The 14934-nt window shown below is 42.0% G+C and overlaps 1 protein-coding gene across 4 annotated transcripts in view; it reads left to right on the top strand.

Moving 5' to 3' along the window:
• TRIO (trio Rho guanine nucleotide exchange factor) overlaps positions 1-14934 on the top strand; it is a 370516-nt gene that overhangs the window by 247271 nt on the left and 108311 nt on the right. For all 4 annotated transcript variants that reach the window (XM_061189136.1, XM_061189139.1, XM_061189138.1 and 1 more), the window contains exons 20-21: positions 1038-1153; positions 4435-4557. In XM_061189136.1, the coding sequence (XP_061045119.1) occupies positions 1038-1153; positions 4435-4557 (239 nt within the window). The remainder of the gene's footprint in view (positions 1-1037; positions 1154-4434; positions 4558-14934) is intronic.

Raw genomic sequence — 14934 nt, forward strand, 5'->3', positions numbered from 1 at the left:
CCCCTAATCGATGGGCTCATACGTTGCTGCCAGTTTTTCCGAACAGCACCTCAGTGTGTGTGCATCTGGGTACAAATTGTGTTGAGAGCTTGTGTCAGCACCGTATCTGAAAGACAAATTCCTGGTTCAAGGGTGCGCACCACTCAGTGTCGTTACCTGTCACCAAATGACCTCTGCAGGGGTTGTGCTCCATTTTCCTCCCTCAGTAATACAGACACACAGGTTTCCTCTGTCCCTTCTAGCCCTGGGCAGTGCAGTCCTTGCCAGGAAATGGTGTTAACTGATCTCATTGTTTGAGTGAGACGAAACGTTTCTGTATTTTTAGTGGCCATATTTCATTTCATGTAATCATGACCTCCATGTTTATATGCTTTGCTCACTTTGCTAACAGATTATTCATATTTTTCTGTTGACTATTAAGTAAGTTAGATCCATCTTCTATGTTCCCAATAGTTTTTCCTGGCTTTTTGGTTATTATTTGGTTATGAGATTTTTAATTCTTATGTAATCAGATTGCTGTTTTAACTTTTCCTTTCTAGCTTCTTGCTTCTCAACTTCATTTCCTTCCCTCTCCTAAGGGTTTATGTTTTTGGTTTTGTTTTTAAAGCCCGTCGTTTTCTTCTAGTACTCCACTGTTTCATCTGACATCTTTTGATGTATACTAAATTCCTTCCGCAGGAAGGTTCTCATGGTCTTGCACAAAACATCTAATACTGGTGTTTTTCCAGCCATTGTCAGATTGCCCCAGCAGGGGACTCAGTAGCTATCCCACTGACCCAGCCGATCTGAGGGATTAGAGGCCAACCCGAGTGTCCAGTGATGGCAGTCCCAAGAGTAAACTGGAGTAAGAGAGCGAGGAGAGGTCTGGACAGGCGTGTCACGAAGGCCAGGCAGGCAGGCCGTGTGGCTCAGTGACTGATGCTCTGGCTCACAATGGCATTTGCGTTAAAATGTCTTTAAATAAAAATGAACGGGATTTTGTGGGTGTTTTGCTCGATGGCGAGCACCAACGTGCGGCTTTCTCTTCGTCCTCTCAGATATCTTGAATGAACTCTTCCAGCGGGAGAACAGGGTGTTGCATTACTGGACCATGAGGAAGCGGCGGCTGGACCAGTGTCAGCAGTACGTGGTCTTTGAGCGAAGCGCCAAGCAGGTCAGCCATCCCACGGGCCCCCCGGCGCCCTCCTCCCCGCGCTCAGGCCTCCATCGTCAGACGGGCAGCTTCTGACGTGGCAGCAGATGGGAAACCACTCCCTGATGATCAAAACAACCTTGCCTTTTGCTTAACAGTTTGTTGCAAGAAAACCCCCCAGCCTCGTAAAAGTGTGTTACTCAGTGATTTTGGCCTCAACAGGTGTGCCATTCAGCTCTGCCGAGCTGCCGTCACCCCACACTTACGACAGCGAAGTACGAGCAGTCGTGGTCATGATGATTTAAGTCGCTGTAAAATAATATGGTGGGCAGTGTTCCATGTTGGTGTACTTATATTTTCAAGACAAAATTTTGTTCTTCGGATAAACTGAGCTAAAATTAAGTAAGAAATGTGGCAGAATTTCTCAGAATTCAGTATACTCAAAAAAAAGGTCATGCATTTGGCTGAGGCAAGAGGGTACGTTTGCAGTGTCACCCCCCTCGGAAGTCATTTTGGGATCGATGGCCAGTCGTGGAGATCATTTTAGGGTAAAGTCTGTCTGACTGTAACTCAAACAGGAAGATGCCTGTCACTTCTCTCTGGCCTTAACAGTAGCATAAGAATCCGTGCCCATTAGTCCAGAATTCGGAGGGTCAGGAGGGAGTGGAAGGGAGAAGGCTTGTTCTCAGAACCCCCCGCGGGCCACCTCACATCCTCCGCATCCCCGGGGCCTCCTCAGGGCTGTCGGTCCCTGGTGACCACGTGTGACCTGCTCTGTCATCTGGATCCACCTGGAAACCTGACACGTGCCTGACTCAGCGTAGGCATTCGGTAAAATCCTTTTAGCTCAAGAAAGATTACATTTTCCTCAGCACAGGTTTCTCATTTGGGGAACATATTTTGTTGAATTTGGTAAATGTCAGTCTCTCATTGGGCAGCCTGCTGCCCAGAGCAGCTGGGTGTCCCAGGGCGTGAGCAGGAGTTCGTGGTCCCTGGACCTGGCGCCCCGACCCGGCCTCTCCCTTGTCTTGACTGACTTTCCCAGATGCAGTTATCATATTCCCAGCAGGGGTGGCAAGCAGTAGTATTTTTTAATGTTTAAATTCCATTTTCTTAACATTTTATTTAAGGATAATCTAACCATATTTCAGATTTATGGGGGCCTGATTTTATTTCTAATTAGAGATTATTTCATAATCTTTTCTCACATCTTTGTTTATCTCTCTGTTGAAAGACAAGGAGTCATTCAGCTACAGAGAACAAAATTGTAAATAATTCCCTTGACAGAGAGAAATAATGGAATATGCTGTTGCTTTTTCCTAAAGTCAGTTCACGTGCCAAAAATAAAATCATTCAGTTTCTGCCGTTACAGATGATGGCCCTTCAGCCCCGCGGCCCTGTAGGGTTGGCTTCTGTGCTGTACAATAACAACAATCCCACAGTAAATACCGAGCTATGGGTGGGGTGTGGCAGGTGACTTCCAGCCCCTGCTCTGCTCTGGGCGCCTCCTGCCTCTGGGCTCCTCCTCCTGGGCTGTCTGTGCCCCCCCTCCCTTAGCTCTGCCTCCGAAAGTTGGCTTTCAGTTCAGGGCTTGTTCTTGTTTCTCTTTCCTCTCTCCTTAGCTCTCACTGTTGGTGTCTCCCAGCCCTGACCTCCATTTCTGGTCTCCAGACGTAGAAACCCCAGCTCCCTCCTTGCGTCTCTCCACTCTGGCCTTAACCAAAGCAGAAGTGGACCCGGGACTCCCCGTCCGCCGTGTCCCCGCCCTCATCTTACCTGATTCCTGCCTTTCCCTCATCTTCCCAGCTTCACCCCTTCATCGGGGCCTGATGCAGCACATCTGCCCTCTCCTCCGCCCCTCGGAGCCATCACGGGTACCAGCCCAGCCGTGTCTCGTCTAAACCCCTGGACCGGTTTGCTAACTGGTGTTGCTTCTCTCGCTCACTCTCCACTCCAGTCCCTTTTCCATGTGGCAGCCCCATTCACTTCCAGACCAAAGTCCAAAGGCCTGTGGCCTCCGAGGGCCCCCTGTCGCCCTCCAGCCTCGCCTCCAGCCTCCCCCTGTGCAGGGCCCCTTTTCTCCCGAGCCCATCCCTTCTCAGCCTGCGGGTCCCTCCTGGTCACAAAGGCAGGGCCCAAGCCTCTCCCACCCCAGCGCCCCCCTCAGCACCTGCCTGCATAGAGGGCGCTTGGGCACGATTCGCTGTGTGAACGGAGGAAGTAGGGACCTTTGAATAAGTTGACCAAAGTGGCTTTCTGCCTCGATGCACTGTCATTGTCAGCATTGTGTCAGAGATGGGATAGCCATGCTTGGGCAAAACGGAAGTAAATTCCCAGCCCGGAAGCTGCATGGTAAGTAATCTGGGTCGTGGTTTCCTTTTCATTTTTTTCTTCTAAAATGCCATAAATGCTGTGAAGTATCTAACAGAGACGGTGACGTTTCTGTTCCAAGACCAGCAAATCACAGCAGACGACTCAGATACTGTGAAGGGCAGATATGAAAGCTTCCGTGTTTTTATGTTTCTTTTCCATAGTGTTGCTTTTTCAGATGTGTATGTTTAAGTAAGATTTCACTTCAGATATATGCACATAGAAGGAAAAAAATGGCTTCCATCTAAAAACATGAAAGAATAGGAGTCAGAATGTGTCCGTCTGTTGCCATCTGGACCTTGCCGGCCCCCTTCTTCCCAGGTGGGGTCATCTCTCTCCTACATCTGGGAGGTTAAGCCACTTCTGCCAGCATCTCCCCAGAGCATCTTTATGCATAATGATGCTCTGTAGGAGCCCCCAGAAGGCAAGTGAAGTGGGTGCACACCTGAGTGCTCACTGAAGGCAGGAATAGGAAGAAACGGCTAACATTGTACATTTGAAAGCTGGGAATTTGCATCTGCTTTCTTTTCCTTTTTTAAGTTAGAACACCCCAGGAAGGCTGTCAAATCCCTCTGACGTGAATGTCTCATTATTCAGCAATGTGAGGGTCTCAGACTTCCCCTTCCCCACACTTTCTCAGTATTCCTGAGGGAGGCTATTCATTGGACTCTTATTGTCCTTTAGGTTCATGCTTATAAGAAACTCTTGAGCTTGTTATCGTCGATGCCTAAGTGACATGATTACAGTTTTCTAGAATGTCAACTTTTAATTTTGGGATTAAGATACATGTTTCAGAAGCTCATCTCTCTTTGAGGGAGTGTTTCTTGATGCGCCTGGGCTTGTGACTTTGCGTTTAAATGAGATACTGAGGTATTGGGACTTGCTTCACCGACGTTCAGCCATGAACATGTTTCCATTCCTTCCGTCTCTAGGCTTTGGAGTGGATCCATGACAGTGGGGAGTTCTACCTTTCCACACACACCTCCACGGGTTCGAGTATCCAGCACACCCAGGAGCTGCTAAAGGAGCACGAGGAGTTCCAGATCACGGCAAAGGTGAGCTTGCATTGGGCCAGTGCCTGTGCGCCTGCCTGGGTGCTTCCGAGATAACCTCGAACAGGATACTTTGTGTAGAAGAGGTCTTTCTTAAAAATATCACTGAAGAAATACCTTATGCAATGGGAGGAACAGGGTGAGCCAGATGGACGGTTAGACACTAATTTAGGGGTAATTCTAAGGCCTTTCACACTGTCCTCACTTGTCCCTTCGTTTATCTGTTTCCTCTTGTTCCTCTGATTTCTGGAAGCGCCTCCCACCTCCTTCCTTTATTTTTTCTTTCTTCTTTGTCCTTTTCATTCTTCTCTTATTTTCGTTCTGTTTTATTTTCCAAGTATTTTCTGAGTACTTGCTATTTTTATGGAATACTGGTGTTCCCAGCTTGACTTAGATGGATCCTGTGCATGTTTCCTTTCCTTGTCTTGAACAGTGAAAACTGCTGCAGTAGCATCACGCCCAGTTGTCCAGTCACGAAGCTGTCTGGGTTTTATAGTTGGCAGAGTTTATGTCAGTGGCTGTGCATAGGCTTATAAAACTGGAGGCATTTTCACTTTTCTGCTGAATTAAATACATCTTTATGGCATATGCAGTACATGTGACTGTGAATTTTTAAGCAGCTATGTAAGAATTCACACATTAACACGAATGTTTTCTCAATTAAAATATTTGCAGGGGCTAATTCCTTCTTTTACCTCAAAACAATTTTGAGGCTTCTAGGCTTCCCTTCTCAACCTGTGGTGTTTTTGTTTTTGTTTTTGTTTTTGTTTTTCGAAGTTTTGAATATACATTCTATGTACTGTTTTCAGGAGCACCTCTGTTTTTGACGATAGAGTTAAGGTTTTAGAAAAAATTGGAAATTAATTCACATTTAAGAGTAGAAAATAAATGATGAAGCTGCATAATAATTTTTGGGTAAAAAGAAGTGTTCCTGAGGAGACACCTTCAAGATAGTGGAGGAGTAAGACGTGGAGATCACCGTCCTCCCCACAGATGCATCAAAAGTACATCTACATGTGGAACAACTCCAACAGAACACCTACTGAACGCTGGCAGAAGACCTCAGACTTCCCAAAAGGCAAGAAACTCCCCACGTACCTGGCCGTGTGGCTGACAGGGTCTTGGTGCTCCTGCCGGGTGTCAGGCCTGAGCCTCTGAGGTGGGAGAGCCGAGTTCAGGACATTGGACCACCACAGACCTCCCAGCCCCACGTAACATCATTCGGCATGAGTTCTCCCAGAGATCTCAACACTAAGACCCAGCTCCACTCAACAACCAGCAAGCTCCAGTGCTGGACTCCCCATGCCAAACAACTAGCAAGACAGAAACACAACCCTACCCATTAACAGAGAGGCTGCCTAAAATCGTAATAAGTTCACAGACACCCCAAATCACACCACTGGACACGGTCCTGCCCACCAGAAAAACAAGATCCAGCCTCATCCACCAGAACACAGGCACCAGTCCCCTCCACCAGGAAGCCTAGACAACTCACTGAACCAACCTTAGCCACTGGGGGCAGACTCCAAAAACAACGGGAACTACGAACCTGCAGCCTGTGAAAAGGAGACCACAAACACAATAAGTTAAAAGCAAAATGAGAAGACACAGAAATAAGCAGCAGATGAAGGAGCAAGGTAAAAACCCATCAGACCAAACAAATGAAGAGGATATAGGCAGCCTACCTGAAAAAGAATTCAGGGTAATGATAGTAAAGATGATCCAAAATTTTGGAAATAGAATGGATAAAATACAAGAAACATTTAACAAGGACCTAAAAGAACAAAAGAGCAAACAAACAATGATGAACAACACAATAAATGAAATTAAAAATTCTCTAGAAGAAATCAATAGCAGAATAACTGAGGCAAAAGAACAGATAAGTGACCTGGAAGATAAAATAGTTGAAATAACTACCACAGAGCAGAATAAAGAAAAAAGAATGAAAAGAATTGAGGACAGTCTCAGAGACTTCTGGGACAACATTAAATGCACCAGCGTTCGAATTATAGGGGTCCCAGAAGAAGAAGAGAAAAAGAAAGGGTGTGAGAAAATATTTGAAGGATTATAGTTGAAAACTTCCCTAATATGGGAAAGGAAATAGTCAGTCCAGGAAGCACAGAGTCCCATACAGGATAAATCCAAGGAGAAACATGCCAAGACACATATTAATCAAACTATCAAAAATTAAATACAAAGAAAAATATTAAAAGCAGCAAGGGAAAAGCAACAAATAACATACAAGGGAATCCCCAGAAGGTTAACAGCTGATTTTTCAGCAGAAACTGCAAGCCAGAAGGGAGTGGCAGGACATATTTAAAGTGATGAAAGGGAAAAACCTACAACCAAGATTACTCGACCCAGCAAGGATCTCATTCAGATTCGACGGAGAAATTAAAACCTTTACAGACAAGCAAAAGCTAAGAGATTTCAGCACCCCCAAACCAGCTTTACAACAAATGCTAAAGGAACTTCTCTAGGCAGGAAACACGAGAAAGAAAAGACCTACAATAACAAACCCAAAACAATTAAGAAAATGGTAATAAGAACATACATATCGATAATTACCTTAAATGTAAATGACTTAAATGCTCCAACCAAAAGACACAGACTGCCTGAATGGATACAAAAACAACACCCATATATATCATGTCTACAAGGACCCACTTCAGACCTAGCAACACATACAGACTGAAAGTGGGGGGATGGAAAAAGATATTCCATGCAAATGGAAATCAAAAGAAAGCTGGAGTAGCAATTCTCATATCAGACAAAATAGACTTTAAAGACTATTACAAGAGACAAAGAAGGACACTACATAATGATCAAGGGATCAATCCAAGAAGAAGATATAACAATTGTAAATATTTATGCACCCAACATAGGAGCACCTCAATACATAAGGCAAATGCTAACAGACATAAAAGGGAAAATAGACAGTAACACAGTAATAGTAGTGGACTTTAACACCCCACTTTCACCAATGGAGAGATCAACCAAAATGAAAATAAATAAGGAAACACAAGCTTTAAGTGATACATTAAACAAGATGGACTTAATTGATATTTATAGGACATTCCATCCAAAAACAGCAAAATACACTTTCTTCACAAGTGCTCATGGAACATTCTCCAGGATAGATCATATCTTGGGTCACAAATCACACCTTGGTAATTTTAAGAAAATTGAAATCATATCAGTTATCTTTTCTGACCACAACACTACGAGACTAGATATCAATTACAGGAAGAAAACTGTAAAAAATACAAACACATGGAGGCTAAACAATATGCTACTGAATAACCAAGAGATCACTGAAGAAATCAGAGAGGAAATCAAAAAATACCTGGAAACAAATGACAATGAAAACACAACAACCCAAAACCTATGGGATGCAGCAAAAGCAGTTTTAAGAGGGAAGTTTATAGCAATACAGTCGTACCTCAAGAAACAAGAAACATCTCAAATAAACGACCTAACCTTACACCTAAAGCAATTAAGAGAGGAGAACAAAAAAACCCCAAAGTTAGCAGAAGGGAAGAAATCATAAAGATCAAATCAGAAATAAATGAAGAAGAAATGAAGGAAGCAGTAGCAAAGATCAATAAATCTAAAAGCTGGTTCTTTGAGAAGATAAACAAAATCGATAAACCATTATCAGACTCATCAAGAAAAAAAGGAAGAAGACTCAAATCAACAGAATTAGAAATGAAAAAGGAGAAGTAACAAATGACACTGCAGAAATACAAAGGATCATGAGAGATTACTACAAGTAACTCTATGCCAATAAAATGGACAGCCTAGAAGAAATGAACAAATTCTTAGAAAAGCACAACCTTCTGAGACTGAACCAGGAAGAAATAGAAAATATAAACAGACCACTCACAAGCACTGAAATTGAAACTGTGATTAAAAATCTTCCAACAAACAAAAGCCCAGGACCAGATGGCTTCACAGGTTAATTCTGTCAAACATTTAGAGAAGAGCTAACACCTGTCCTTCTCAAAGTCTTCCAAAATATAGCAGAGGGAGGAACACTCCCAAACTCATTCTACCACCATGACCACCATCACCCTGATACCAAAACCAGATAAAGATGTCACAAAGAAAGAAAACTACAGGCCAATATCACTGATGAACATAGATGCAAAAATCCTCAACACAATACTAGCAAACAGAATCCAATAGCACATTAAAAGGATCATACACCATGATCAAGTGGGCTTTATCCCAGGAATGCAAGGATTCTTCAATATATGCAAATCAATATGATACACCATATTAACAAATTGAAGGAGAAAAACCATATGATAATCTCAATAGATGCAGAAAAAGCTTTCGACAAAATTCAACACCCATTTACGATAAAAACTCTCCAGAAAGTAGGCATAGCGGGAACTTACCTCAACATAATAAAGGCCATATGTGACAAACCCACAGCCAGCATCGTTCTGAATGGTGAAAAACTGAAACCATTTCCAGTAAGATCAGGAACAAGACAAGGTTGCCCACTTTCACCACTATTATTCGACATAGTTTTGGAAGTTTTAGCCACAGCAGTCAGAGAAGAAAAAGAAATGAAAGGAATCCAAATTGGAAAAGAAGAAGTAAACCTGTCACTGTTTGCAGATGACATGATACTATACATAGAGAATCCTGAAGATGCCACCAGAAAACTACTAGAACTAATCAATGAATTTGGTAAGGTTGCAGGATACAAAATTAATGCACAGAAATCTCTTGCATTCCTATACACTAATGATGAAAAATCTGAAAGAGAAATTAAGGAAACACTCCCATTTACCATTGCAACAAAAAATAAAATACCTAGGAATAAACTTACCTAAGGAGACAAAAGACCTGTATGCAGAAAATTATAAGACACTGATGAAAGAAATTAAAGATGGTACAAACACATGGAGAGATATACCATGTTCTTGGATTGGAAGAATCAACATTGTGAAAATGACTATACTACCCAAAGCAATCTACAGATTCAGTGCAATCCCTATCAAACTACCAATGGCATTTTTCACAGAACTAGAACAAAAGATATCACAGTTTGTATGGAAACACAAAAGACCCCGAATAGCCAAAACAATCTTGAGAAAGCAAAATGGAGCTGGAGCAATCAGGTTCCCTCACTTCAGACTATACTACAAAGCTACAGTAATCAAGACAGTGTGGTACTGGCACAGAAACAGAAATATAGATCAGTGGTACAGGATAGGAAGCCCAGAGATAAACCCATGCATATATGGTCACCTTATCTTTGATAAATGAGGCAAGAATATACAATGGAGAAAAGACAGCCTCTTCAGTAAGTGGTACTGGGCAAACTGGACAGCTACATGTAAAAGAATGAAATTAGAACACTCCCTAACACCATACACAAAAATAAACTCCAAATGGATTAAAGACCTAAATTTAAGGCCAGACACTATAAAACTCTTGGAGGAAAACATAGGCAGAACACTCTATGACATAAATCACAGCAAGATCCTTTTTGACCCACCTCCTGGAGAAATGGATATAAAAAGAAAAATAAACAAATGAGACCTAATGAAACTTAAAAGCTTTTGCACAGCAAAGAAAACCATAAGACGAAAAGACAGCCCTCAGAATGGGAGAAAATATTTGCAAACGAAGCAATGGACAAAGGATTAATCTCCAAAATATACAAGCAGCTCATGCAGCTCAATATCAAAAAAACAAACAACCCAATCCAAAAATGGGCAGAAGACCTAAATAGACATTTCTCCAAAGAAGATATACAGATTGCCAACAAACGCATGAAAGGATGCTCAACATCAGTAATTATTAGAGAAATGCAAATCAAAACTACAATGAGGTATCACCTCACACCCGTCAGAATGGCCATCATCAAAAAATCTAGAAACAATAAATGCTGGAGAGGGTGTGGAGAAAAGGGAACCCTCTTGCACCGTTGGTGGGAATGTAAATTGATACAGCCACTATGAAGAACAGTATGGAGGTTCCTTAAAAAACTAAAAAACTAGCAGTCTCACTACTGGGCACATACCCTGAGAAAACTGTAATTCAAAAAGAGTCATGTACCACAGTGTTCATTGCAGCTCTGTTTACAGTAGCCAGGACATGGAAGCAACCTAAGTGTCCATCGACAGATGAATGGATAAAGAAGATGTGGCACATATATACAATGGAATATTACTCAGCCATAAAAAGAAACGAAATTGAGTTATTTGTAGTGAGGTGGATGGACCTAGAGTCTGTCATACAGAATGAAGTAAGTCAGAAAGAGAAAAACAAATACTGTATGCCAACACATATATATGGAATCTAAAAAAAAAAAAAAAAGTGTTCTGAAGAACCTAGGGGCAGGGCAGGACAGGAATAAAGGCACAGACGTAGAGTAATGGACTTGAGGATACGGGGAGGGGGAAGGGTAAGCTGGGACGAAGTGAGAGAGTGGCATTGACATATATACACTACCAAATGTAAAATAGCTAGAGGGAAGCAGCCGCATAGCACAGGGAGATCAGCTCGGTACTTTGTGACCACCTAGAGGGGTGGGATAGGGAGGGTGGGAGGGAGACGCAAGAGGGAGGAGATACGGGGATATATGTATATGTATAGCTGATTCACTTTGTTATACAGCAGAAACTAACACAACAATGTAAAGCAATTATCCTCCAATAAAGATGTTAAAAAAAATAAAATAAAATAAAAGGTTATATTGAAAAAAATCAACAAAAAGAGAAGTGGTGTATATGTACTACTATATTTAAAAAGGATAACCAACAAAGACCTACTGTATAGCACAGGGAACTCTGCTCAGTGTTATATGGCAGCCTGAATGGGAGGGGAGTCTGGGGCGAATGGACTCATGTATATATATGGCTGATTCGCTGTGCTGTGCACCTGAAACTCTCACAACATTGTTAATTGGCTATACTCCAATATAAAATTAAAACTTAAAAAAAAGAAGTGTTCCTATACAGTAAAAAGATTGAATTTCTTGTGTGGCCCTTAACTTGGCTTTGAAAACATATCCATGGGGAATTTTTAAATCGTTTAGAATGACAACAGCTACTTTGTATTATGTTTATTTTTACTTTTTCATACATTCTGTAACAGTTTCTGACTCCTGCTGTTCTTCCTGGGGCTCTCTTCTCAGCTCCCCTCCACCCCAAGCTGTACGTGTACTTTTTCCATTCAGGCTCTCGGTGCCGGGCTGTGGGAACCGCTGGTCTCTGTTCTGGAGGACACACAGTCTAGCGGGGCTTAGTGGGGAGGCCTGGCAGCAGGAGCATTTGGGTAGGGCGAGCCACACCCAGAGGGGCCATGAGCGCTCCGAGGGGGCCCCCGCCCGCTCGGTTGAGGGGAGCTGGCCTGTTGTACCTCTGCAGGTAAGGATCGTATCTTTTCCTTCCTCTAGCTGCAGCACATGTTTGGCCGTATAATTCTTATTTTTTGTTAAGAATTGGATAATAAATACAGTTATTATGTGCCTTATATGATTTATATTTGTTTCATTGAATGTCCTTTGGTTATAGATAGTAAGAAAATGCCTAAGATACCACTCAGGTAGATTTAAGCTTTGCTCCTTTGCAGTGACTTAAATTTCCATGGACACTCCACTCTGCAAGCCATGTGTACAGCCACGCAGCTGTTCACTGCCCAACTGCAGGGGGCGCCATGCCATGCACACAGGTTATGGTGGGAATGTCGTCATCTAGAGCTGAGTAGCGTGGCAGCTTTGTGCCACCAGTGGAGCACGTACAAAGGGATTTTTCCATTATTTCTAGTTTTCCCTTTTCCTCAGACGTGGGTTATGGTTTTTGGAAGAATGAGCAGTAACAGGCATAGTTTTCCTGTATTTTATTTAAAAAATAAGCATCTAAAATCTTAGGTGACATCTGATCTTTCTGTTTCCCAAATAGAGCTGTTTCCTTTGTTGGATATATTGAATTAGTTTTGCTAAGAGGAGCTGACAGGTTTTGAAAAGAGCACCTCTCAGGTTTTTTTCTTAGCATTTTTTCTTTGGTTTCTGGCTCCTTTTCTTTTAATCAGAAAGCACCTGCTTTGGTGCTTGGAGACATCATTTAGTTTTTCGTGTTGAAATGATGCTCTTGCTTGCCTTCTGTCCCTCTGTCTTAGTGTATTCTCAGAAGTCATTTTTCTCTTGTTATGTAGAGAATCCCTCGTTCTGACATGACATCTTCCGATTCAGTAGTTACATAATTAGTATTGTAACATTTTTAGGGTTAATGGAAATGAAACCTCTCGTCACTATCCGATTAAGACTCAGCTTGATTCCTTTGCAACTCAAGGCAGTAATTTCTCAAAATGCTTTTAAGCACCACCAGCATCCAGGCCATGGGTGTTTACTTAAAAGCAGATTTCTGTCCTCACCAGGTACATACTGACTTGGACTCTCTGGGGGCAAGGCTTGAAAAGGAGCATTTCTAACAAGCCCACCAGGTGGTTTTTATGCACACTCAAGTTTGAAACCCACTGCCTTACTAAGACCTTCACAACTTTGTCCCCAATGCCACATGCCTTACTTTGCTAGAAAGTGTCTGAGACCGTTGAATGTGCATCCTTTCTGGGTTTCTGATTACCTGAGAACATGGCGAGTAAAGCTCTTGTGAGCATGTGGACGTAAACGTTCGGTCTGCCTTTATTTTTCTCCAGCCCCTTGATTATGCCTAAAGACGAGGTGGTTCAGATTACGTTTGCACTCTTCAAAAATGAAAGTCTGCTTTCATAACAGTCTCTTATACAAGCAAGGAGGCAGCTGTGTCCTGATAGTGAAGGGCAAGCAAGAGTTGTTCAATGAAAATGCTAGGTGCCAAGCAGTGCTTATCGTAGGCATTTATGCAAAAAAGGAAAGGGAGAAAAATACACACATATTATACATACACGCACTTGCTTGTATGTAATAAAACATCTCGGGGGTGATACACAAGAAGCTGATACAGGTAACAGGTGAATGAGGAGTGAGAAGGCTTTTCACGTTGTGTCCTTTCGTACCTTTTGAATTTTGAATTCTGTGAATGCATTTTAAAAATAGCAGTTAAAATAAAAATACACCGTTATAAAAGGTTCATGGATTAGCAGGTTCGTCGTACTTAATTTTGATCACACCATTCATTCACTCAGCAATTATTTATTGGCCTCTACAGTATACCAGGAACCACTCATTGGTGCAGAGCTCAAGGATTGCACGTTCTAGTTAGAGAAATGAGCAATAACATGATAAATGAGTAAAGATATGTACATACATGTTAAATAATAAGAGAAAAGGCCACGGGGGAGGGGAGGGTTGTCATCTTTGATAGAGAGGCTACGGCAGGTCTCCTCAAGAAGCCTTTGACTATCTGATGAGCATTTTTGATTAAATGAAGTTTACAAATGGAAGATTAATAGATCTACCAGGCTTTGCCTATAGGAAACCTTTTGTTCTGTATCTAATTTCATAGAATCAGCCTATTGGTGTCACATGCTTGCAACTAGTCTGTTTTGTGATGTGTTTTTGACATATATGAAAATCTTCCTTTAGTTTCTTGGTGGCTTTTGTTTTCTGTTTTAATGTGGGTAAGATGCATTATCTTTTTTATCTTCACTTCTATGTCCCCACTGCTTAAAGCATGAAATAACTTTCTTAAGCCCCTTAAAGATTAAGGGGCCCTTGGACAACACGGGGTTGAACTGTGTGGGTCCACTTATACTCAGATTTTTGTCAACAGATACGTACTATAGTACTGCCTGATCCCATTGAAGCCTCGGATGTGGACTGCATGGGGGCGGGGTGAGAAGTGAGGCGCAGGGGTCAGCACCCCAACCCCTGAGTTGTTCAAGGGTCAGCTGTTTGCAGTGCCCTCCACTGATGTCATTCATGACAGTGGAAAAGAAATGCTTAAATGGTGGTAAAACACAACTTCCCTGTGCTTTTCAGAAGGTTAACATCTTGGTAAACAGCAAAACCTTCTTTAGGCAACCTGATTTTTTAAAAATCCTGTATCAGCCATGTTAATTCTCTTTGATATTAAAATTTAATAATGTTTCTAACTTAAATCCCTTTTGGAATTTATGCTTCCAAGTCTGAAGCTTTGATTTCTTACTTCCTTGATATATAATTAGGCTTGTCTTAACCAGAAAGGTATCGTGTTGATCACAAGTCAGAAGGTTTGTTTGACAGATATTTTCCTTTTAGCTCACTCTACTTGAGTTCATTTCCACACAAGATGAAGGCCCTAAAAACTTTCAGAGTGTTTTGTTCGGCTGACTTTCTCCAATAAACAGCTTTTATACAATTTGCAATAGCAGTTTTTTTCACAGAGGTATTAATGTCTCTGGAGTTCTGTTTTCCTGTAGTTTTTTTGTAAAGTATGT

Source organism: Eubalaena glacialis, chromosome 4, assembly GCF_028564815.1.
Source record: "Eubalaena glacialis isolate mEubGla1 chromosome 4, mEubGla1.1.hap2.+ XY, whole genome shotgun sequence".
NCBI lineage: Eukaryota > Metazoa > Chordata > Mammalia > Artiodactyla > Balaenidae > Eubalaena > Eubalaena glacialis.